Below are 24,071 nucleotides of genomic sequence, written 5' to 3'. Positions count from 1 at the left end.
ATGAAAAAAGAAAAAATGGAACATATAGCAAATGCTTATACCAAATAGCTCAAATGATGTGTGCTACACAGCATTTTGCCAAAATCAATACCCCTACAAGGATTAAAAATTACCCCTGCCCAAATGATATAAGAGTGGTGTAATACTTCCAATGTAGATTAAAATTTTCGTCAAAACAATCTATTGATTTTGCTTTAATTGCAGTTTAATATCATGCAACCATGTCAAACTTTAGAAAACCATACATTTTTCTTGTATTTATACTCATACATGATGTACAGCTTTCAACTACATTAACTTCCACAAAAACCATTGGCTGGAGAAAATCTACACAGTAAAATAACAGTTTATATGTAGCTCTAAGACCACTTTATGAAAATTCAGTTGTTAGTCTTGAATCATTATCAAACTGTCGTCCACAAAACGCCGGGACTAAGAGGCTTTCTGTAGCTCATAATCCAGTCAATCAACTTCAGGAAAGATCATAAACAGGGAATCCCCACAGCAATTGAAAGTTGCCATCCAAGATTACATTTGCATTTGCCCACCATCAAGCACAAAACATGTAGGTCCTAAGACAAAGAAATTGTAGGATAGCTTATAGATAAATAAGACTTGCATCATAGGGATTTATACAGCTCAGATAGCCACAAAAGTGAGTAAACAAAAGCTTTTGGCAATCGCAATAAGGTCTGAAACAGATATCGTCTCAGAAAAAAGAAGGTTCTCACGCTATACATTATTCGAAACAAAAAAACACATAATTTGGAAATAAAGCATAAAAAAGATGCAGAAGGTTCAGGATTCATATAGCGTGAACAACAGGAAATTTTATGTAACTGACCGTTCAATGTTTTAATCCAACCAAACAGAGGATTATAACCAGTTCTGTACTGCTCATTCCATTGCACTACTGATTACTGCTAAACAAACATGATTCGGATCACATTAAAGTTCGCCAAGAAGTGATTGGTACTACAATCATACGAGGAAAGATATTTGGTATGAGTCGATAACTCTATTTATACGCGTTCTGATAAATCAATGAAGCACTAGTACTGATCAATGTCTAGTAATCCACAAGTACTGATCAATGTCTAGTAATTCGTAAGTACCATTAGTTTTTCATTGTTAGCCTATCCTAACACCACAAATTTTACCAAATGACAGACTTGCATGCTTCGCTAATTAAATGGGGAAAAAATGAAAAGCGGGCAGTTCACACTCGATACTTACATTTCTTTTGTGTGTGCCACTTCTCTATACTCGAATACCAATTCCACTGGAAGAAAAGACCAACTAGACGCACTAAACCAGCAGCAACAACCTCAACAAATGCCATCACCAATGATCTCTGAGGAGATAAACCAGCAGTTGCAATAGTCAACAACACTCCCTCAAAGTTACAAGGCACAAAAAAGCTACCACATTTAATTCCATCTAAAGCTCTTTTTGCCACTTCCTCAGCTTTCATTGCACCAGAGGAGGCTGCAATTATACTCGTCAACTGCGGCCTTCTTTTATTTTCTGCAGTTAATAATGCACCCCATATGTCCAATCAAATGATAACAAAACATAACATAAGTTACATAGCAAAGATACTAAAATTGCTATATACCTTCAGCAAGACCAGGCGTCTCCGTGTCGGGAGGGAAAATTAGAGACACATGAATGTTATCTGCAATAACTTCCTGTTGTAATGCTTCTGCTAAACCTCTAAGTCCGAATTTACTAGCTGAATAAGCAGTGTAACCATATATTCCAACCTAATTCATCAACAATCATCATTAACTAAGACTATAATAACTACCATGAATCAATATAATTTATTAATTATACCTGACCAGCCTGAGACGACATAAGCGCGATAGAACCCGGCACGTTATCTTTTCGGGTTTTCATTCCGGGCAAAGCAGCTTTAATCATGTTAAACGTGCCAATTAAATTGACATCAATCATGAATTTAACTTCATTAATATCCTGCTTCTCCAACTCCTGAGGAACAAACACGCCCTGATTCACTACTAAAACGTCAATTTCACCGGCATCAGTAACCGCTTTCTGAACGGATTCGAAATCCCTAACGTCCGCCGCAAATATCTGTACGTCAACGCCGGTGGAGAGACGGATTGAGTTTCTAGCTTCTTCGAGTTTGTCTAATGATCGGGCCAAGATTGAGACTCTGGCGCCTTCTGATGCGGCGCGGTGGGCCAGTGCCAGGCCGATGCCGCTTGATCCACCGGTGATGAAGACGTGGCGGTTTTTGATTGGGATTTTGACAGTGCGGGGTCTGAGGATTAGGGCTAGGAGAATGAGGAGAGATAGTGGGAGGATTATGAGAAGGAGAAGGTAAAGGTAGTTGAGATTTGGATCTGAAAGTGTCGCCATTGATGGAGCTTCCAAAAGGTAGTGAAGATTGACGGTTATGACGTGTTTGATTTGCGCTGTTAGATTCATTTACTTTTTTTTTTCTGGATTAGCGTCAACTAATAGAGCTATTGGCGACGAATCCGATTATGGTGACAAATCGGTTTTTAACGACAAAGAAAAACGACAAGTAGTTTGGATAATTTATGCGTTTCGGCCTGCAGTAATTTGACTGCAGTTGGTCTTTTTCTATTTTAGACTCTTCATGGGTGTGTTTAATTATTTTTTATGAATCCAAATCGCTATTCGAACTGAAAATGGCTTTACGGAGTCGTTTGTTGACAACTCTATTGAGACGAAAAAATATTTATATTTTTTATAAAACAAAAATAACATTTCAATTCCAATTAAGTAGAGTGACTCATGATCACCACATTATAGGATTGCCTTAAATGTAGAAAATCATGAGCCTTGGTCTCACAGGTTCATTTAATAAATTTATAGATTAGAAATTTAAGACTAGTAATGGTTTTGAACTGCTAAAATGGTTTAGTTAACATGTTTAAATATATTTGATTCATACTATACATGCATTTTTCTGGGTAGACTTTTGCATCATCTCACAATATATATAGTTAATGTTGTCACGTCAATTAACTTTTTCTTTAGTCTCTCTTTTAATTTACTTTTTTTTTAAAATACACAAAATTAGACATAAATTAATGTATGAAAAATAATAAGTTCATAGACATCATCACATTGATATGCATTAAATTTTAAATGTGTCGGGTGAGTTGTATAATATAAATAATTTATTCTTTTCATATTTATCGATAAATTTAAATTTAAATCTAAATAAATAAATATGACGGCATGCAAATTCGAACTCGATAGGAATAAATAGCATCACTGTCAAATGTAGTATTTTCAAATAATTGAGCTGTATACATGTGCCCAAAGTAGAGGTCCTCTCACACAAAGTGAAATGTGTGGTAACCCACAAGATCCATTATTTCATTTAATAATTCACCGAATGTTTTTATCTTTCAAAAATAAAAATCTTTTCTAGTTGGCAAGTACTAGATTTTAATTTTAGACCATTCATCAAAATATTTCATTTTTATTTTATTAATTATTTATATGACAAACTAAATAAAACTATAGAAAGATTCCCATAACCAGATCTTGGTTATATCTTATTCAATTCATGGACCCCCTTAGGGAGATGGTCATGTGACTTGGAATGCCTGTTTACAAGTGAAGTATAATAAATTTTTATCTAAAATATGGCCCAACTACTATGTAATTTTCAGACAACAAGATAGGACTGACGAAATAAATTTAAATCTCTTATCTATAGATCCGATTGTCATATAAGTGAGCTCATAATTTAAAATAAAATATGAATCGATAATGATGAAATTTCCAAAAATACATGACATGGGGGGATTCATAAAATCAAAATATATCCAAATAATTAGAGACGAATAAACGGTCGATTCATTAAAAACTAATTATTGTTTCTTTAAGCGAATAGATTAAATTATTAATTTTAATCAAATTAATTAAAATTTTAAAATATAAAATTGAATAGAACATGCTATTTGGTTAATTCGAGTAAACTGATTAAATACAAAAATCATAAATTAAAATATTAAAATATTAAAACTGAATTAATTATGGCCTAACCGAGATTAATTATTGACTAAATTGAATTAATAGAATTAACAAAAAATTTAATCAAATTGAACAAAAATAAATCGGTTCAACTGCTTAATTAGGTTTAATTGACCGTTTGCTCGCCCTAAACATAATGATTGAAGAGGAGAATTTGAGTTATAATGCCATTATTTGAAAGCTCATTCCACTATTATGGAATCATGAATTGAATCCAATAACAAATAGTGAAGTGCATGTATTTTCATATAAGTTCCTTTTGAGGTTGGATTCTGTACATCTCTTCATTCCTTTCCAATCAAGTATTCATCTCCTAAATAGCAAAAAATGAAGTTTTGATTTATATTGTAAGATTGAATAATTGACATAAATATCTTGTTCTTTTATTACGCGTAACATGTTCTAATATATACACAAAGAGCGTTTTAATGTATTCTTACGACTAAATTATATCCAAATTTTCTAAATTTTTTTTGAATAGAGGACGAGAGAGAAGTGATATTTTCTTTAAGTAATGAAAAGTTTACTAAGACTACAAATAAATTTAAAGGCAAGCATTTTTACATGAAAAAATGAATGATTACACATTAATTTGCAATATAATTTGAAATAATCAATTACATTAATTAATTTAGCAACACACCCTCTATCTAGCTAAGCTAGGAACAGAGCAAACAGCTGATCCCTGTACATTTTCAACTTAAGGATCACACATAACCCCATTATTGGCAATAATTAAAGATTAATTAGTACTATTTGATAAACACAACCTTAATTAATTAATTATTAGTAATGACTTATTAATTAGGCAGTTGTCTTAGGGTATAAAGAATTGTTGTAAGAAACTTGATGAGAAGCCATTTTTGTATTCTCAGGATCTTGCTGTTGTCTTTTAGGCTTTGAATTGAATGAATTAGAATGTCTTGATCTGTGTTTTCGTCTGGGCAGGGATGATCTTGGAATAAAAACTCCAGTTCCTTTGCTTTCTCTTCTGCATGTTTGTTCATATGGAAATGAAGATGCTGCTATTTGGTGATTCCCTCTTGAAAAATCCTGCAAAATTTACTTCATTTCGTTAATTTTTCAAATAGGACATACACTTCATCCAATTAACGTTTCTCGTAATCGTGTCGGAAATCTGACTTTCAGACACAAAACTTCATTTTTACCTTTAAAACCTTGAAAATTGTAATAAAAATATGAAGCATGGAGATGGTAAAAAACCTGAAAAGAAACAGAAGGGTAATTGACAAGTGGATCCTCATCATCATCCATGATAAGAAGAGAAATCTGCTTGCTAAGGTCTGCAAAAAACAAGTCATCTTCAAATTCCATAGCAACTTCCATAGTAATAATAGTAGATCAAGTTTATTTTTGAAGTAGAAAAACAAGGAAATGTTAGTCCAGTGAAGTGGAGAATAAAGGGTGAGAATGTATAAATAGTTGGGCAAAAGGGCAAAAAAGAGAGAGTATGAGGTGTGACCATGTGGGAAGGTGGGGCCCAGAATGGGAGTTGGACAATCTGGGTGATGGCCCACAAGAATCATGATGATATTATCCAGTTGGAGATGAGAGACAGCCCACACCCAGATATCTAGCTATCTGATCCAAGATACTTGGTTCTTATTGGATACTTGTTGTCTCCCCCTCTATCACATATACTCTTCTAAGAAGCACTGAAACTTCGATAAAGTTGCGTTTCCCGTTTCGGAAACGTTTCGGAAACCGGAAACTTTTGGACACCCGTACGAAACGTTTCGGGCCGTTTCCGTAAATAATAAAAATTAAAAATTTGTAAAAAAATTAAAATTATTACCCACAATAAAAAAATATAACTAATTATCCATAAATTTTACATTCGCATTGCCCACAATACATCAAATATACTTATTTGTGTTGAATTATATTATATTTTTTTATATATTTATAAAATTTTAAATATTAGTATATTAAAATGAATTATTTTGTTAATTATCATAAATATTTAGATAATATTTTTATAAATATATCCCTATATTTTTGTTATTTGCACGTTTCCCCCACGTTTCGTGTCCTTCATTTTGAAAAAATTTCGTTTCCCCGTGTCCGTTTCGTATCGTTTCCGTTTCCCGTTTCCGTTTCCGTGCTACATAGATACTCTTCTCACTTACTTCTACTCAATTATACACTATGGTTTATACTTTATTATATAATTCAATAGTATATTTCATAGTTTTAAATTTAATTTATAACCACACCTTCTTATCTAATTGTTTACCTTCTCTTTGTGTTTTTGCTTTCTTTAAAAAGTAGAATTTATGTTGCTGAAAATATTGAAGTATACTGCAAATTAACTGTTATAAAGTATAAAAATAGTAAATAAAACCGAACAATCTATCTTTTCAATCTGTTTGATCATAAATTGGAGATTAGTCTGATTTAATTCCTCTTTAAAAATTACAAATGTTGTCCGGTCTCTTTAAATTGAAAAAAAAAAATCAATCAAAACTATTGAATAACTTAAACTGTAAAAATGGTCTAATTTTTTTAATTTAACTAGTTAAGTCGACAATGAATTAGGATGAACCTAATAAACTCTCATCTATATATATGAATGTAGCTGTACAATAGAGACATTCAAATTTGAAACCTTTACAATACAAGCAATGTTCTAAAAACCGAACTGGTGAAGCCACCGATTATCGATTAAAGGTTAAGTAAATTATAAATTACAATATTAATTTTGAATGTGGTTCATGGTTTAGTCAGTTCAACTTTCGGTTCAACCGGAAAATCACTAGTTCAATCCTATCCTATTAGATTAAACTGAACTTTTAGTTTAAGATCAGTTGGTTAAACAGCTGGTGATTCTGCTTTAATTTGTTGATAGATTCATTTTTTAAAAATATTTATGCTGGTAAACAATAAAAAAATTTAGATGGCTAAACTCTCTTTTCTCAGGTTTTGGATTCAACCCAAATTTTAGTGCACTTTGTTGTTTCGGCTCAATTAAAATAGAGTTTTATCTTTAACACCATATAACTTCTATCTCGTTAAAAACATAAAAAAATGAAAGGCAGTCGAGCAATCTTGAATCGGTGCAGACATGTTGGCAGCAGTAAGAAAATAACTGACAAGATTTGGTCGAACCTAGCTCTACATTACTTAGAAAGGTCATATACCATTAAATACACTCGTAAGTTGTAATGCAATGCAAGTGGTGGGGAGAACCCATTTTGCATTTGGGTATATAATTGGATAAAATCATAGAATGAATTAATGACTGAATTGAACTGTAAATACTTTTCTAAATTATATATGCAAATTGATTTGGTCCACACGCTTTGTAGGATGGCCCAACCATGGCTATCATAAAATTATAGATATGAGACCACTGGATCTTCATGGTCCCTCTCATATTCACTTAACGTTGCTTTCAAATTTTAATCTTTATTTTGAGAGTTTAAATTTGGCATCAACCAAATAAATTAGTTTCCCTATGGTCTAGGAGTAGGATGTTAGTTAGTTTGCAGGGAGCAAATGCAACATCAATTCATTATTAATAATACCTAATCATAAAAGCTTATATGTCCAATATTTCTTTTTATAGTAAGCAAGAAGCTCTAGTGACATTAATGATTGAATAAATATACACAACGGTATATTGTTTCAATAATTAGCACTCCTTTACCTTTTAGAAAAAACTTGGAAAAATTCTTAAATTAACCTTATGATACTTTAATTTTTATTTTTCCTCGTTGTACCCATGTCAACACGATATGACTCGTAACACCATACGAGATTTGTATCAAACATGAGAAAGTGCAAACACAAACAAATATTCAACAAAAAAATTGGACAACAATTTTGGAGTTTCAATGTAATTATGCAACAATCACAAAACTCTTTCCATTCCGTTTAAAAAGATACATATTTCATTTTCTCCCATATAAAGCATTATCATGGGTTTTGTACCATTATATGAGATTTCCTTAATTACCCTTTTTCTCTTTCTAAAATTAATAATTATTACTATATACACAAATTATAAGAACATCATTAATAGGAGTAAAATAAGAAAATATAATAATAAATATTGCCTTCTTAACCTATATGTAAAAAATATTTATGCCTTTTTAAATGAGGCGGAGGGAGTATTAAGCTAAAAAGCAACTCTGACTCCTTTCTCCTTTCTCTTTGCAATTGTTGATTAACAATTAATTACCACATCGAACAACATGTGACTAAAGGTAGAAATTTTTAAGTAAGTCTAATTCATCTTTAGAATTATAAATTTTTCATTAAATATGTAACATGTGGCGTTATCAAATAAAAGGGTTAATTACATATAAAATCATGACCTTTGCGTCAACTTTTAAAAATAACATAACCTTTGAAACGTGTTAATTATAGACACCATCTTTCATTTTTTTTCAAAAATAACATCGGCGACTTTTAGTGGCATTTTTGCTGACGTGGCATGACACGTGGCATGACCCATCGGCTGTCCAAGTCAGCAAAATTTCACCAAAAAATGTGTCCATGATGAAATTGAAAAAAACAATGAAAGGTGGTGTCTTTAATTGACATAATGTTATTTTTAAAATTTGGTGCAAAAATTATGATTTTATATATAACTAACCCTAAATAAAATTAGTCAATCATTAAATATCATTTAATAATTACAAAATCATAATTGATGAACTATTTAATGATTTGTTAATTTTAATAAGGCTTAATACATAGTTTGACCCCTGAACTTGTACCCTTTTACCATCTAACCTCTAAACTTAACGTCTCACCTATTGAACCTCTGAACTTGTTAAATAATCCGATTTGACCCCTGAACTTGATAAATTTGTAAATATTGAACCCTTCGTGTCCACCTGTCATTTGAAACATTCTAGAAGAAATTGTGTACGGAGGGGTTCAATGTTTACGTATTTATCAAGTTCGGGGGTCAAATCGGGTTATTTAACAAGTTCAGAGATTCGATAGATGAGACGTTAAGTTTAGGGGTTAGATGGGTAAAAGGGTACAAGTTCAGGGGTCAAACTATGTATTCAGCCATTTTAATAACACTACAAGTCACATATTTAATGAAAAATTTATAATTCTATGCAGTGAAGTAAGTTCACTCCACTAAAGCACTTAAACATGATTACAAAGTAGTAAGACATGCAACAATTTAACGGTATATAAATCTTTCATCATTGCGACAAGGTACAAATTTTGCAACGGTAATCATCTCACATCTACAACTTTTCTTTGATGAAACCTATCTTAAATTTTGTGTTGCACATAAAAAATGTATTTCAATCCATCACCTGCCTCTGATAATGAAAAATCCCAGAACAACTTCGAAATTCCAGCTTGAAAACCCTAGCGTCACTTCAGAAATTACGCCCCGCCAGCCATGTCCGTGTCTGGGACCCCCTCCATTCCCTTAAAAACAACACGTAATTTGCGAACACAAGAGGTTTTCTTGTCATTTTGATTGGTCATACCAGTCACATTTATAATATCCTTTGGGACTTTTCCCATAAGTTCAAATAGTGGTAAGCTCAAGTTTGATCGAGTCATCTCTTCGAGGACTGGAGGAGCCGGCATGTATAAATTCTTTCCCTGGTGAGTTACACTTGTTCTTGATAAGAACAGCTTAGGATGCTCTTCAAGCTGATCAATGAACTGTTCACACAAAGACGATAGTAGTTATTACGAATTGTACACGGCCATCGAAACAAAACTGTCCATTACCATGCAATAAAGAAATTAGTGGTAAGAAAATAACCTTTTGCAAAGTAACTGAAGTATCTAACTCGATAAGGACTCCAGGACCACAGGTGATACACTCCTGGTCTCTCACAAATTCGGTGACTTTAATGTGGAGACCTTCCACGCCATTATACCTATAGATTATTCAAATCATTCAGCAAAACTTTGCGAAATAATTTCACTAAGGAGATTCAAGTAGAGTCAAAAGTTTATTAATCAACTAACCACGAACTACTTTCTTGGACCTTGACTTTCAACATTTTGAAATAAACTCACTAGATTTAGAAAAATTACTGTCAGTGATTTACTAATTTATGAGGATACAGACATTTCCTATGCTGCTTCATTCATCAAAAAGCCAGTATTTACATGTAGCAAATGCAACTACTGCATTTTTATGTTACATATTGACATGACCATATGAAAACATGACTAATTCCAAAACTATAAAAGAACTAGGGAGAAGGGCCGCTCACGTTAGGTAGTTCGTTAAAGTTTTGCTGCAGCCTGATACAATTTTCAAGGTTTCCAGTGCACATGCAGCTGATATAACTGCATTCGTGGAAGCAATAGCTGGTATGATATTTTTCACAACTCCCTGTAAAAGAGACAGAAAAGCTTCTTTTTCAGCATTGGGAGAAAACAGGAAACAAATTTCATGGTATAGCCACTAGCAAATAAAACTTCGAGTGCGCATGTTAACATACACACTCTCTCTCTCATATCGTATATAACACAAGAAAATCAAATCACAATTTGACCAGTCAGTCGCATAAATCCAGAAAGATCAACTTCCCACAATCTAAATATATTATATACCTGAGTTAGAGTATATGTAACTCCTTGAATGCCAAAAAGCTCAGCTCTCTTCATGGCCTGTAGATTATAGGTAAAATATGAGATGCAAATACCAAAACAAACATTATATTAAGATTTGACAGTACAATACTATTTACCTCTGTATATACCCACTTCATATGTTCTGGGTCATCTGGATCAAACGCTTTTCCACCATGCGCCTACATACATAACAAAACATAAATAACAGCAATAAACTGGAAATTCATCATTCATAAACGGGGAAGTTTGTTTATACATTACCTCATTCCATTTAATTAAGTGAGCATATTCAATACAATGAGCAGGAGTTCTAGGGGTTTCTGCAAGAGTACATAGAGGAAACTTGACTTGAGGGGGGAAAAGCCAGATGGTACATTCAAAGCATGGTGTGACCCCTGGCATAATAACTCTAGCATGTCCCTTGAAACCTTCGGTACCACCATCAACCATGGGTATCATCGTGCCCTCTTGTGGTTTATCTTCAGAATCATACTCTAAATACAAAACAACAATATTCAAAACATAAGCTCACAAAGAGCAAACAAATTCCTACTTTGGAGGGGAAAAGTGTGGTTTCTTCAAATAACAAAAGGTTATATACAAAACATTGAAGTGACATATTGCATAAGAACATCATACCAAATGAGCCGAAATGAAAGTTTCACAAAAACCTATCAAAACTGAGCACATACAAGTATCGAGGAAAATAATAAGAAAAAAACTATAATATCAAGAAAAATTACATAGCCAGCATATAAAGTAAATATAGAAGACACAGAAACTTAGTGATGTTGTAGCACTAACAAGAAATGAAGCACATACTTCACTTAGCCAGAGAATTCATATATAACTCTGAGGTCTATTTTATAATTTAACAAAAGATTTGGGTTTGTCTTGTGGACATCAATACTTCTCATGCCATCAATAGGGGTTTATCATTCTTAAAAACTTGTTAAGTCTCTCCCTTTCAAATTCACACATGCTCCATAAAGTCTGTATAGTTACAATTATGAACGAACTGCAATCCTTGATCTAACATCTATGAAAGCAAAAGCCACTATTTTGGCTGCCATTCATATTCTATGATGCTCAGTGGGGTCTCCATAGTTGGTTTTTCCATATTCATTCATACAATTAACACTCCAAATGATTCTAAGAAACATTTTACAAAAACAATTAGAAATATGGAGGCATTAGCAATATTAACGCCATTTGCAAACGGAAAGCCACCGATAATATTTTTACACAAATAATAATGAAAAAAGAAAGTTAACAAATTTACGTACCAAGAAAACTGCAAACTACAGAGTTTATATAGCTCCGAGCCTCAATAGAATCAAGACCAAGCACGATAATATGAAAATCATTATAGAACGTCAATTCCTTTTCCTCAATTCTGCAAAAATGTGGCACAATTTGCACACCACTAACTCTTTCCATCACTCGTTTAGCTGCCACTTCAGCCTTCGGCTTACCAACATCTTCAAGCCTGCAATAACCGCACAAGTACTAAAATATAGAAAAATAATCTGATCAATAAAAAAACAAAAACAAAAACGCAATAAACATTAAAACTACAAATGTATCTTCAAAAATTAAACTATAAAATTTTTGTTACTACATTTTAAATGCTTAAAGCAGATAGAATTAATCAAACGTAAACGACATTCATATAATACCAGAAAAAGTGAAATATTAGGGATACAAATATAAACCTGAAAAGGAACTGGCGATTGAGATTAGTGACTTCGATACGATCCATATCAATAACATCTAAATTCTTGAAACCTGATAGGGCTAAATCTTTAAGCAATTCACAGCCTAATCCACCAGCACCAACCACTAAAATTCGAGCAACATTTTGAATATCATCTCTTAACTATAAACAAAAATTAACAAAAAATATGATTAAAGACGCAGTAAAAATAAAGAAAACCTAAATTTAGTACTATGAATCAAAAATTGAATACGAATTGTTTGATAAAATGTCGCAGAGATTAGTATTTTGTGTACTTACTTCAACACCGGGAACGAAGGTAGGAGCAACGAGATTTCCCGGTCTAAGAAGTAGTTTGTCGAGGTCTCGTGATCGACTCGGCTGCAGTGGCGAGTCTGCCATTGTTTGACGAGTTACTTCTTCTCCCTTGCTACTCTACTCGCTCACTCGGTGTTTGTTTTGTGTTGATTGAGCTCCAACGGAAAGCTGAACAGCTGAGTTCGAAAATCAGTACTTGCTTCGAACTTACGCGTTGTCGTTTCAAAGTTTAATTAATAATACTTGCTTTAATTGGGAAATTTATATATATATCAAAAATAAAGTTGAAAAAGTTATAATTGACTTTGCAAAGCTTAAAAAATCTCGCAAAATATAAAAAATACATTCAAATTAAAAAGATCATTTATTCAACTGCACATTGACATCAAAATACATTGTAAAATCAATTGATATAAAATATATATAAAGAAAGGTTTTAACAATTGAGCTACTTGAAAAAACGAAACAACAAATAGATATCGAAAATGGAATTTTAAAAATATAATGGTAATTGGTTGAATTCAAGTGATCACAATGTGTGATTACTCATGGCAAAGAAAAAAAAATCGTTTTGGAATGAATACAATTATAAAAACAAATGCATGATAATTATTAATAAAAAAAAGACAAATGCAAGTACCATTGCTAAATTTAAAGTACCATTGCTAAATTTATTACATGAATTTAAAAACTAGAAGCATGTGAGTTTAATATGCTGTCCAATGTTAACACAAAAACCATTAAAATTATAGAATAGACTCATGTAAATCAAAGACATATTTTAACAAGAGCAAATTAAGTTTAGGTCCTTGGGGTATATCATAATTAACAGTTTGATACTTTTTATTTTAAAAGTCTAACCAATCTTTTTATTTACGAGCAACATTTTATCGTTGAAATTACCAAATTTTGAGGGGTCAGATCAATTTACGCCTATTTAATGGTCTCTCAGTTTTAATTTTGTTAACAGAGAGACCCTTCCATTAATTTAAGTGACTAAATCGTACAACTCTTCAATTAAGACCTAATGAACCCCTCCTATATTTTAGAGCGTATAAAAAGCAATTGTAAAGGTATTAAACATGAGTCTATCAGAATGGACAAAAAATATTAAATAATAATATAAATATGTTGAAATTAACATATAATATTTAACAAATATAATTTCACGGATTAAAAATATAAGCGTAAATATAATGAGTCTCATTTTATAGAGTTATAGAATAATTTATTAAAACGTGCCTATAAATTCAAGGTCCGGAATGACTCTTTAATTTTAAATAAACTGTAAAGCTGAAATTTATCTTATTTTGATAAGCAAAAAGATTTGCTAATTACATTTTACACCAACCAAAATAACCCAATTGTGATCAATATATGGATCACAAGTAACTTGCTCTATAAATTATTCCCAAAATATTCTGCACAAACACTAATATTTAACTAAAATTGCATTCCCTTGATCTCCCTATCAGCACTAAAAATAAAAAACCTGCTTCCGCATAACAAATGAATAACTAACTATACATGTTATTTTCTTCTATGCATCTAACTCCTATCTTCAGCATCAAAACTGTGCCGTATACGACGATAAGTTAAATGTCTTAGAAGCTTCGCGCTTAAGGAACAGCGCGTAGAGGAGCTCGTTCCAAGTGTCAGGGACACCAGGCAGGCACCAATGGCTGCAGTCTTGCCGACGAATCTCTGCAAGATGGGATTGCAGATAATATATAGATGCATGTGCATCTTTTCTTTGTGCAGTCATGCTGGTTATATTCAATATATCAATTCTCATTTTCTGATTTGAGTAACCTGATAAAACATCAGTTGCTATTTTGTATTGGGTCCATGTTTCAGATGAAACCAGCGATGACCCGATTTCGGGTAAAGTCTCTAAGTGACAGCTTCCCCCTGTCCTCCAATCTCCTCCTCTGTGATGTAAGCATACATAAGATAGAGAAATATAACAAGGTACATGATTTCATACAGATTGATGTGCAAACAAAAGATTAATTTCTACATGAAGTCTAAGGACTATTTGGTGAGGTGTTGCGCATGTCAAAAGCAAAATTATCAATTCTCATGTACCGATAAGTGGGTTAAAAAGTTATATGGTTACTAAACTACAATAGACTTTTAACAGAATGGTTACCATCAACGGGAAGTTACTAAAGTAATTCAGACCAATAATTGCTTACATGGTAACGGAAAAGTTGGATAACTACAAATTTTCCATTGTCAGTTGCCATATAAACAAATACTGGCCTGAATTTGCTGTAATAACCTCCCGTTAATGTAAAAATGAAAGTTAGTGACAAATGGAACGATTATAACTGTTTTATATAAGAACTATAGTTCAGTAACCGCAAATAGTTTTAACCCACTAACAAGATATGTTACATGGAAACTTATTGAGTCTTTGTTTCCGTGTTTCATTTATATTTTTGAAAACACTTTGGAAAGTCATTAAATCTACAAGAAGACTGATACTGCCCAAGAACTAGGAGAAGCTCTTTTACAGTCTTGAAAGCTTACCAAATTGGACCAGAGCATTAAGAACAAAAATTGGTGGAATAGGCAGAAACATACCTGAAATGCACAGGGGCATATGTTCGAAAGAAAACTTGGGTCTTCCTTGTATTCACTTTATCATTAATCCACTGCAAAACAGTCTCAACAGATTTCTGGTACGCTTGTTCTATGTTCATTTCCATTTTCACCTCTGACCCTTCTTGAAAGTAAGTACCTCTGAGCAATAAAAGTTGAACATTACAATCAGTCAATAATACTGCTAATACCCAAAATCAAAACACTAATATTCTGCAAGAGGAGGAATGATCCTCTGTTTTCAGTTGAACGATCATCCTTCAAGCCAATTACTTCCCTAGCATATGCAAATGTTTAAACCAAAGAGTTGCAACCGCTATTAATTGACTGAATTGAGATTAAGGAAATCTTATCACAATCTGAATTGCGAATGAAATGATTATCAGGTCCACTATAGTTGAATTACCATCTCCTCTCAAATCAAACTAAAGATTGACGGGACATACCTCCATCTAAAAAACAGTAAATCATACCAGAATTTGTGAAAATAACATGTTTATGTTCCCGAAGAAAAAATGAAACTCCTCTATCGAAAGCTTAATCGTTGGACCATCACATCAAATATGTCCTATAATCCACATAACCACCTGTAATTCATACTGCTTTCTGAACCTACAGCGTTAGAGACGCTATGACACAGATAGTTCCTTATTGGTTCACACTTTCTTTAATATATGTAGATTGAAATCAAAGGGCAGTAGAATCAACTTTAGTCTATCCTTTTACAATCACCTGTTTCTAAGTATTTTTTTTCGAGGAATGAAATCAAGAAAGCACAAAACTAGATATCACAAAAGTAGCACAAGCGAAAATCTACATGGATAGAAAAGATCAATCAACTTACCCTCTGATAGTTTTCTCATAATTATACCAATGCCCCATGTTGAGAATCAACAAGTCAGCATCTCTCCACTTTGAAGAGATCCAATCTATTTGATCCAACTTCAGCGTAAGTCTAACATTTTTTGGAGCACCAGGCGGAGGGCGGCCTTGAATTACAAGGAATGGAGACCGATAGTACTCCACAGTGAAATTGTAATCCTTAAACTTGAAAATCAAAAATCCTTTATGCTTTGTTATCGGACTTCCATTCACTTCATAGATTGAATCCTTGTTGGGAACTGCAGAAGACAACAAACACAAGAGAGACTCCCATTGATTTCTTCCAATTGAATCGCCAGCAAACACTATCCGTTTGTTGCGTAGTTTCTCCAACATTACATCAGCATCAAACCTGTCCACATAGAAGCCGTTTTCTTACTACAAAAACAAACTCACAAGCAATAATAATTAATACAAATAAAACCAATTTCGTCTCAACCATAATCCATAAATACACCAATGTTGTTCAGAATGAATCCTACATGTATTTCCTAAATTATCTGCCAAATTAGACTTTCAAATAATAGTTTTTCCTAAGAAGCTGGTTAATTGAAATTGCAAATGGACAATAACATGTATTCATATAAGCAAATCTCCTTGTCATGCAATCTAAGTAGCATGGACACTTCATTCATTTACCGTTTCAGAAATAAATCAGAAACTTGGCGTTCCGGACACAAAACTTCATTTTTAACATAGAAAACCTTAAAAAAAACCTTGTTTTGCCGTGCCTATCCCGTTTTTCGATACCGGTGACCTTGCTACATAGCATGCAATGACTGAGATACTAAAGCTTTGACAATCAAACTCCCAAGGACTAAAAATGAGAATAAATAAAAACAGTTTCTTAATTTTCTCTGTTTTCCCATACTTTCCTAGTAACCAAACAGAACCAGTATAGAATTATAAGAGCAAAAAGCACACCTTGGCAAGTTACAAAACTTGGGTTGCCATCTCCATTTGGTATAGAACGAATCAGGCCTGCCATTCTCACTACACCTAAACCCTTCATCTAAAAGGCCACAATCTTTAGACTGATACAGAGGATAACTCTCATCCCAAACCCAATCCCCATCAAAAACATCACACCCGTTACCCTCTTCTTTCAAATATTCAACTCTTTGAATTGCACTAGAATCATTGCTAAACTGTAACCACATAAACCGCTCAGATTTACCAGGGACACTGTACCCTTTATTAGTAATAACATCCCTGAAATCAAAGTAAAAGAAGCAGCAAATCGCACAAATTGTCACCAAAAAGAACCCCAAAACCCCAACAGAAGGCTCAAACAGCCTCAAACGTTTGATTTTCTTGAAAATTTCGTAGAATTGTATTGGTTCATAGTCTGGCTGAGATTGGTTCTTGGACATTTCAACTAAAGATGAGATATTTGGAATCTGGGTATGGCTTCAAAAACGAAAATTCATGCAAATTTATATGAATATTCGATTCTTGGAGTTGTTTTGCTTGGGAGATGAGTTATGTGAGTGCAATGTAATGAATAAAAAAAAGTGAGTGAGTTGTGGTGTGGGTTAATGGGTGTTAAGGAAGCAAGGAAGCATTCATGGCAGAATTATAAAGACTGTTTTTTTTTTTTTGGTTCTGTTGGCCGTTATAATTAGAGAGAGGTTTTTTTTTGAGTGAGGAGTGAGAATGTTACTGGAGAAGGAGGAAGCAGTTTTCAAATCTAAAGAATCTGAAAATGTTGGCTTTACCTACAAAATCTAAACTGGCTATGCCAAGTTATAGGCCTTTCATAGCCAGTAAGTAATATCTGTATTTTCTGATATCTAGGAATTAAATAGAAATTCAAATTAAGGAAATACAGTAATTTTTTTTTAGCAGTAAAAATGTTTGTTATATTTTTAAAATTTTATTTATTTTATTTTTAAAATTTGTTAATCAATAAATTTAAATAATATTTATTTATTTTTAATAAACTTTAAATGGAAATAAGATGTGACTTGTGAGTGTGTGTGTTCAATCGCTATTAAGAGAGATTCTTAGGTAGATTCTGTCTATCGTAATTTTGTTTATTACTTATTTACACTTTTGAATAGTAATATTACGATAATGTTATTATTTTAATGACGTGTCATGATGTGATAGGTTTAGTGTACGGATAAAATGGTAGACTGAGTCTACCTAAAAATTTCTCTCGCTATTAAATAATAAAAATATTGTCACATTACGTTATTAATAATTTCTACCTAAAAAAAACAAATGGTCATACTATTTTTAAATTTTTATTTATTTAATCTCTTTTCAATTTTTTTTATATACTAGATCCTTATACGTGTCGAGATAGATGAACATTTAAATTCGGTTGATAGTGTAATAGATATAAAAAATTCTAAAAAATTACATACGTATAGATTATATAAAGACGAAAGATTTTAAAATGATTCAATAAATAGTAAAATTTAAAATATATGGACCTTAAAGTTGTTTTTTCAAAATAAAGCATATGTAATTCTTTTAATTTGAACAAAAAATATTAGTGGAATTGTAGAGTAGTATTTTTTTGTGAGAGGTAAATAGTATTCAAATTCATTCTGTAACATATAATCTATTTTTTTATTTTAATTCTTAAAAACCATTAAATGAAATATACATATATGAACTGGACAAATGTTATTTTTGAGGAAAATATCATTCAAATCAGTGCTTTAAAAATCGAACCGGTGGCAGAACCGCCGAGGCCATCGGTTTCCGGTTCAACCGGTTTAATAAATTTAAAAAAATTGAAAAAAATTTGGTTCACCGGTTTTTTACCGGTTCAATCCGGTTCAACACCCGGTTTTTTACCGGTTCATACCGGTCCAATCCGGTCCAACTAAAAAATCCGGTTTTTAACCTTTTCAGACCGGACCACTGACCGGTTCGTGGTTCAACCGGTCCGACCGGCCGGTCCGGTCCTGTTTTTAAAACACTAATTCAAATATTCTAATCAATTAATTCTTATAATTGCCAGAAAGCATCGTGCTAAAATATTTGTCAAGATATTTGATGATTTTTTTATAAAATATTTGGTGACTTTTTACTCTTCTTCAAAATTAGATATATTAAAATATAAATAATAAGAAGGTTCATAGGCTAGCTCAGTAGGCAAAAACACATTTTCTTTTATTTTGTGACCTATAGTCTCTTTCTCTATTTTATTTTGAATAAAAAAAAGTTTTAATTTTACAGAACTAGACATATATAAGAAAAAAATCTTGTCAAATTTTAATATATTTTGAAGGATACAAATATTTTAAAAACTTTATTGTTGAAATGTGAAATATTTAAAAATATGATTCCATTACCAAATGATTAAATCATGGTGTAATAGTATTTGATTTATGGAAATTATTTTAGCAAAAGTTGGTCGTGTCAGTGTTTGCGGATAAGTGTGATTAGTGGTGGACTCAGAAGTGATAGTCATGGGTGAGATTAGCTAATTTGGTGGAGAGTGATATCACAATTAACGGGTACATAAACTTCAATCCATTATCTCTATTTTTATTGTTATTATAAAAAGGGGGAAAAAGTATAAAGTTTATGGAAAATATTAATCCAGATGATTTTAATAAAATTATACAGGTCTAATTACTTAAAAATCACTCATTTTATAATTTTTTTTCATTTATACCACGACCTAGAAAAATTTTCAATTGTACCCTATTTTCGATTTTTATGTTTCGTTTATACCCTAAAAATAATTTTTTAAAAAAATTTAATTAATTTAAAGATGAAAATATTAAAAATAAGATACATAAATGATTAACATTAACGTTTTATTAAAATATAGGTTAAAAATGAAGGACAAATTTAAATTTTTTTCAAAAGAAAATAGGTCAATTCAACTTATTAGGGTAGAGATGAAACATAAAAATTAAAAATAGGGTATAATTGAAATTTTTTCTAGATCATGGTATAAATAAAAAAAGTTACAACGTGGGTGGTTTTTAAGTAATTAAGCCAATTCTGCAACACACCTATCCAAGTGCGGGTTTATAAAGAGTATATGGTGGGTAGTTGACTATTTTATTATTTTAAATTTAAAAAAATATATAAATATATAAATTAATGGTATAATTTTTCGATCTTAAAATTTATAGTATTGACCACTTTAAATTTTTTAGTTTTTCCATCTTATAAATTTTAAGTATAATTTTTTTCATTTTGTAAAAAAAAAAATTGGGTCTGCCACTCCACCTGCCATAAATTATAACTCAATAATATCCATTATTTGTATTAGCTTCCTAATTTTCACTTAATTTGTGGGGAATGTTGAAGTATAAGTATTGACTTTGTCCACCGCCCAATTTATGTTGACAAAGTATATAATAAAAAATATTTACTGTGATCCTCAAATTTAATATAAAAAATCAGATGAGACTAGATTTGTGACTAAAAAAATACTCTTCAAATTTAACATTTAACTCGTTTTATTCTTTAAATGAGCTGACATAAATAATCAAAACATTATATATAAATGAGAGCTGAGTTGACACAATTAGACTATTTAAAAATAAAGGGATAAAACAAACCAAATTTTTAAATTTGAGAGTGATTTTCTAAACTACAAATGTAGTCTTATTTATTTATTTTTATCAATTTTGAAAGTAAAATCAATGTTTCTTAAATTATTAATAATTTAACAATTTCAAACATAATCTAGAAAAAAATTTAGGTAGATTTATTACGTCGTCATCCGTAAACTAATTTAATCAAATTATAACACTTTATTAAAATAATGGAAAAATTGTAATATCATCATTAAAATAATGGAAAAATTGTAATGTCATCATTAAAATAATGAAAAAAATGTAATGTCATCATTAAAATTTGAACACATTTATTACAATTTTACCATCATTTTAATGAGATGTTATGTGTAGAAAAATTATTCAATGTAACCGTTGCGTCATGTCATTCGCGTAACAAACAAATTGTGCGCTAGTCATGAGAATTTTAATAATTAAGAAAAATTTATATCATAAATATTCATTGGCTTGTTATATGGTATGGTACAACCATTGTATAAGATAAACACTTCATAATATAATTGACTTAATATACTGATAACCTTATATCTCGATCTACCTAAAAAATTCTCGCATAACCTAATGTTTGCTGAAAAAAAAAACATTTAATCAAATAGGAGCACTAAACATCATCATTATCCATTCCAAAATAGAAATTAGGGGTTCCATTATTGTTTTTAGAAATTTCCAGTTTGGTTGCTTTCCGTAACATCAATGGTCTTTATCATTATTTCTCAACCAATACAAATTATGGACTTTCTTTTATGTAATATGACTGTCAGCTTGATTGGTCACCAAGAATGCTTCTTTTTCAGAAAATTCCTACATCCACACTTTACTGAATATTTGATCTTTTTTTATGAGAATTACTGAATTGTTGAATTTAAAATAATAAGATATGTATTAATTTTGTATTAATAAAGTGTAAAACATATGAAATATGTTAAGAGATATTGTATATACACTCGAGATAATGATAAAAACGTAACTTTTAAAATTAAATTTGAAATATGCATTCTTAAAAATCGGCTGTGGTAGGGGTGTGAATAGAATGCCCGACCGATTGATTTAACTGATTAAATTGATGATTTTTTGTTAGGTCAAAGTTATTTGCTGATAAGTTAGGGTTGTGTAGTTTTGATTTTGATTTTATTTTTAGTTATTGGTTCGGTTTCATTCCGGAAAACCGAAATTAATCGAAAAGACCGAATATTTGAACTTTTTTAATGTTATTTTTTTTCTTTTTTCAAACGGTTCGGTTTAACTTTGAGCGTAATATCGGTCACTTTCTGTTTTGAGCATTTTAATTTTCTGTTTGGTTAATTTTGAAAATTTCGGTTTAATTTTAACTAAACCGACCGAATGCTAACTACTTAGAGACTGTACATTTTTCATATTTAGTACCAGAGTCAGACTATCCGGTTATATGAGAAGTGACAAATCCAAAGCAAGTTACTCCCAAAGCAAATGAATAAATTCTAAAAATCTTGGACAAAGTCAAAGAAGAATTTTTAAAATATTTATAGATCCAATACATCGAATGCCAAAAGAACTGTTGATAAAAATAGGTCCTTTTGCCTTGATTGAAAAAAAATGATTAAGATTTGTGTCACATAAGACTTGAAATACTTATTTTTTTTGTTAGGTTTAAAAAAAGTTCCTCACGTGCATTCTGAAAAGTCTTAAGTTATCTTAAAGAAGATATTTCAATTGCTCAATAATGACAACCAATGCAAATGTGATAGATACGCTTAAACGTGTTTGTGGAGTATACTAGTACTGAATTCAGGATCATTTAAATCCGTGTATTCTAAAATTTCTTATAAAAATGATACTCCCTCCGTCCCATTTAAGAAGGGACATATTCCATTTTTATTTGTCCCACTTAAAAAGGCCATATCGTGTTTTTTGTGTCAATTTATATGAATTTTCCTTTTTTACCCCCTTTTCTCTTTCCATAATTAATGATTATAAGTTTATACACAAAATACAACACTATTATAAATAGGGGTAAAATAAGAAAACACTATAGTAATTAATGCTTTATTAATAGAGATTATTAGGTATTTACCTAAAAAAAGAGAATAATAGGATATTCTACCTCAATGCGTAAAAGATATTACAATTACCTCAAGAATTTTTTTTATTTATTTTTATACTCTCCGTATCAAAATATTTAAAATTTTACTCTCAAATGATAGGCTAGCCTAACCTAGCCTACTCTCTCTCTCTCTTATTTTATTTTGTCAATTTTTTCAATCCTTAATTTCCATAACCACTGAAAGATCATGGATTCAGTTTTGAATCGCAAGGAATCTGCTCCGATGGCACCCCCTCACAAATAGTTTCTCCTCATCCGTTAATTTCAATCTCAGATCTGGTTCGATTTTTGACGGTAAAGTTATTGGCGGCGAAAGTAGAGCCGATCTTCGGCGGCGCATGCAGAGCTGATCTGCGGCGGTGCAAGCAGAGGCGATCTTTGGAGACAGCAGTGGAGGCGATCTTTAGCAGCGGTGGAGGAACGAGGAACAGTGGATTGATGATAGCTTTGGTTACATCGGCAATATATTTGGTTACATCTATAATTTAGATTGATAATAGATTTTGCTGTTTATTTTGGTTTAAAAATTAGTCAAAATTGTCATCTGTTTATGTAGTTTCTCGTTAATGTTATATATTTACTGGTCCTAGTTTTCTTAGTGTTCATTTTTCTTTTTGATTTTTATTAGCAGGTTTAGCTGTAAAGTTTATAATCAATGGTTCCAAGGGTGCTTCTTTTTTGTACTTATCAAGTTATTGGAACTTATGGGTTTCTTTTAAAGTTTTGTTTGTTGTTCAAATGTTCAAGTTTAAAAGCAATTGGATTATAAAAAATTTGCCATCTGTTTACTTTCAAATTTCAATCTTGCGTATATATGGTCTTCCTAATAGACTTTAAATTTACAGCCTAAAAGATCAAAATAAATTTATTTTGAATTACATTTATATTATCATAATATTATCATTAAATTATCATAATATTATCATTATACTATCGTAGCCTTATCATAAAATTATCATAATTTTATTTTACAAATTTATTTTACGTATTTTGCCTTAATATTATCATTAACATTATCATAATATTATCAATTATCATAACTTTATCATCATATTATCATAATTTTATCATGATATTATCATAGACCTATATGTTATTATCATAACTGTACAATACAAAATTATTTTACATGATTTATCATAATTTTGTCATAATCATATTATAAAATGATTATAATTGCATTATAATATTATCATAACCGTATAATGCAAAAATAATTTACATACTTTATCGTAATATTATCATAACATTATCAATGATATTATCATTCGCA

The 24,071-nt window shown here is 31.2% G+C and overlaps 4 protein-coding genes across 5 annotated transcripts; all 4 read right to left on the bottom strand.

The window, feature by feature from the left end:
* Window positions 1-154: 154 nt before the first annotated feature.
* On the bottom strand, window positions 155-2,533 carry LOC126667238 (3-dehydrosphinganine reductase TSC10A-like). Of its 2 annotated transcripts, XM_050360206.2 has the most exons (5): window positions 1,840-2,533; window positions 1,619-1,766; window positions 1,237-1,527; window positions 845-920; window positions 155-572 (listed from the first exon to the last, which is right to left on the bottom strand). In XM_050360206.2, the coding sequence occupies exons 1-4, from the start codon at window positions 2,455-2,457 to the stop codon at window positions 898-900; spliced, it is 1,080 nt and encodes a 359-aa protein (XP_050216163.1). In that variant the 5' UTR covers window positions 2,458-2,533; the 3' UTR covers window positions 155-572; window positions 845-897. The 2 variants fall into 2 exon arrangements, with proteins under 2 accessions (XP_050216163.1, XP_050216164.1); XM_050360207.2 differs by lacking the exon at window positions 845-920 and having other exon boundaries at window positions 1,840-2,529.
* Window positions 2,534-4,624: 2,091 nt separating this feature from the next.
* Window positions 4,625-5,456, bottom strand: LOC126667248 (uncharacterized). Its single transcript, XM_050360218.2, has 2 exons — window positions 5,269-5,456; window positions 4,625-5,097 (listed from the first exon to the last, which is right to left on the bottom strand). The coding sequence occupies exons 1-2, from the start codon at window positions 5,389-5,391 to the stop codon at window positions 4,849-4,851; spliced, it is 372 nt and encodes a 123-aa protein (XP_050216175.1). The 5' UTR covers window positions 5,392-5,456; the 3' UTR covers window positions 4,625-4,848.
* A 3,746-nt stretch (window positions 5,457-9,202) lies between these two features.
* On the bottom strand, window positions 9,203-12,886 carry LOC126667235 (NEDD8-activating enzyme E1 catalytic subunit). Its single transcript, XM_050360201.2, has 9 exons — window positions 12,656-12,886; window positions 12,354-12,517; window positions 11,925-12,127; window positions 10,900-11,132; window positions 10,755-10,817; window positions 10,618-10,674; window positions 10,275-10,396; window positions 9,815-9,932; window positions 9,203-9,711 (listed from the first exon to the last, which is right to left on the bottom strand). The coding sequence occupies exons 1-9, from the start codon at window positions 12,755-12,757 to the stop codon at window positions 9,424-9,426; spliced, it is 1,350 nt and encodes a 449-aa protein (XP_050216158.1). The 5' UTR covers window positions 12,758-12,886; the 3' UTR covers window positions 9,203-9,423.
* A 1,075-nt stretch (window positions 12,887-13,961) lies between these two features.
* On the bottom strand, window positions 13,962-17,891 carry LOC126667234 (protein trichome birefringence-like 10). Its single transcript, XM_050360200.2, has 4 exons — window positions 17,087-17,891; window positions 16,125-16,514; window positions 15,263-15,421; window positions 13,962-14,604 (listed from the first exon to the last, which is right to left on the bottom strand). Exons 1-4 carry the CDS (start codon window positions 17,533-17,535, stop codon window positions 14,241-14,243), a joined length of 1,362 nt encoding a protein of 453 aa, XP_050216157.1. The 5' UTR covers window positions 17,536-17,891; the 3' UTR covers window positions 13,962-14,240.
* Window positions 17,892-24,071: the final 6,180 nt, after the last annotated feature.

This window comes from Mercurialis annua, linkage group LG2 (genome assembly GCF_937616625.2).
Source record: "Mercurialis annua linkage group LG2, ddMerAnnu1.2, whole genome shotgun sequence".
NCBI classification, from domain to species: domain Eukaryota; kingdom Viridiplantae; phylum Streptophyta; class Magnoliopsida; order Malpighiales; family Euphorbiaceae; genus Mercurialis; species Mercurialis annua.
The sequence above is the reverse complement of the archived record's forward strand: the minus strand, read 5'-3'. Positions and strand labels throughout refer to the sequence as shown.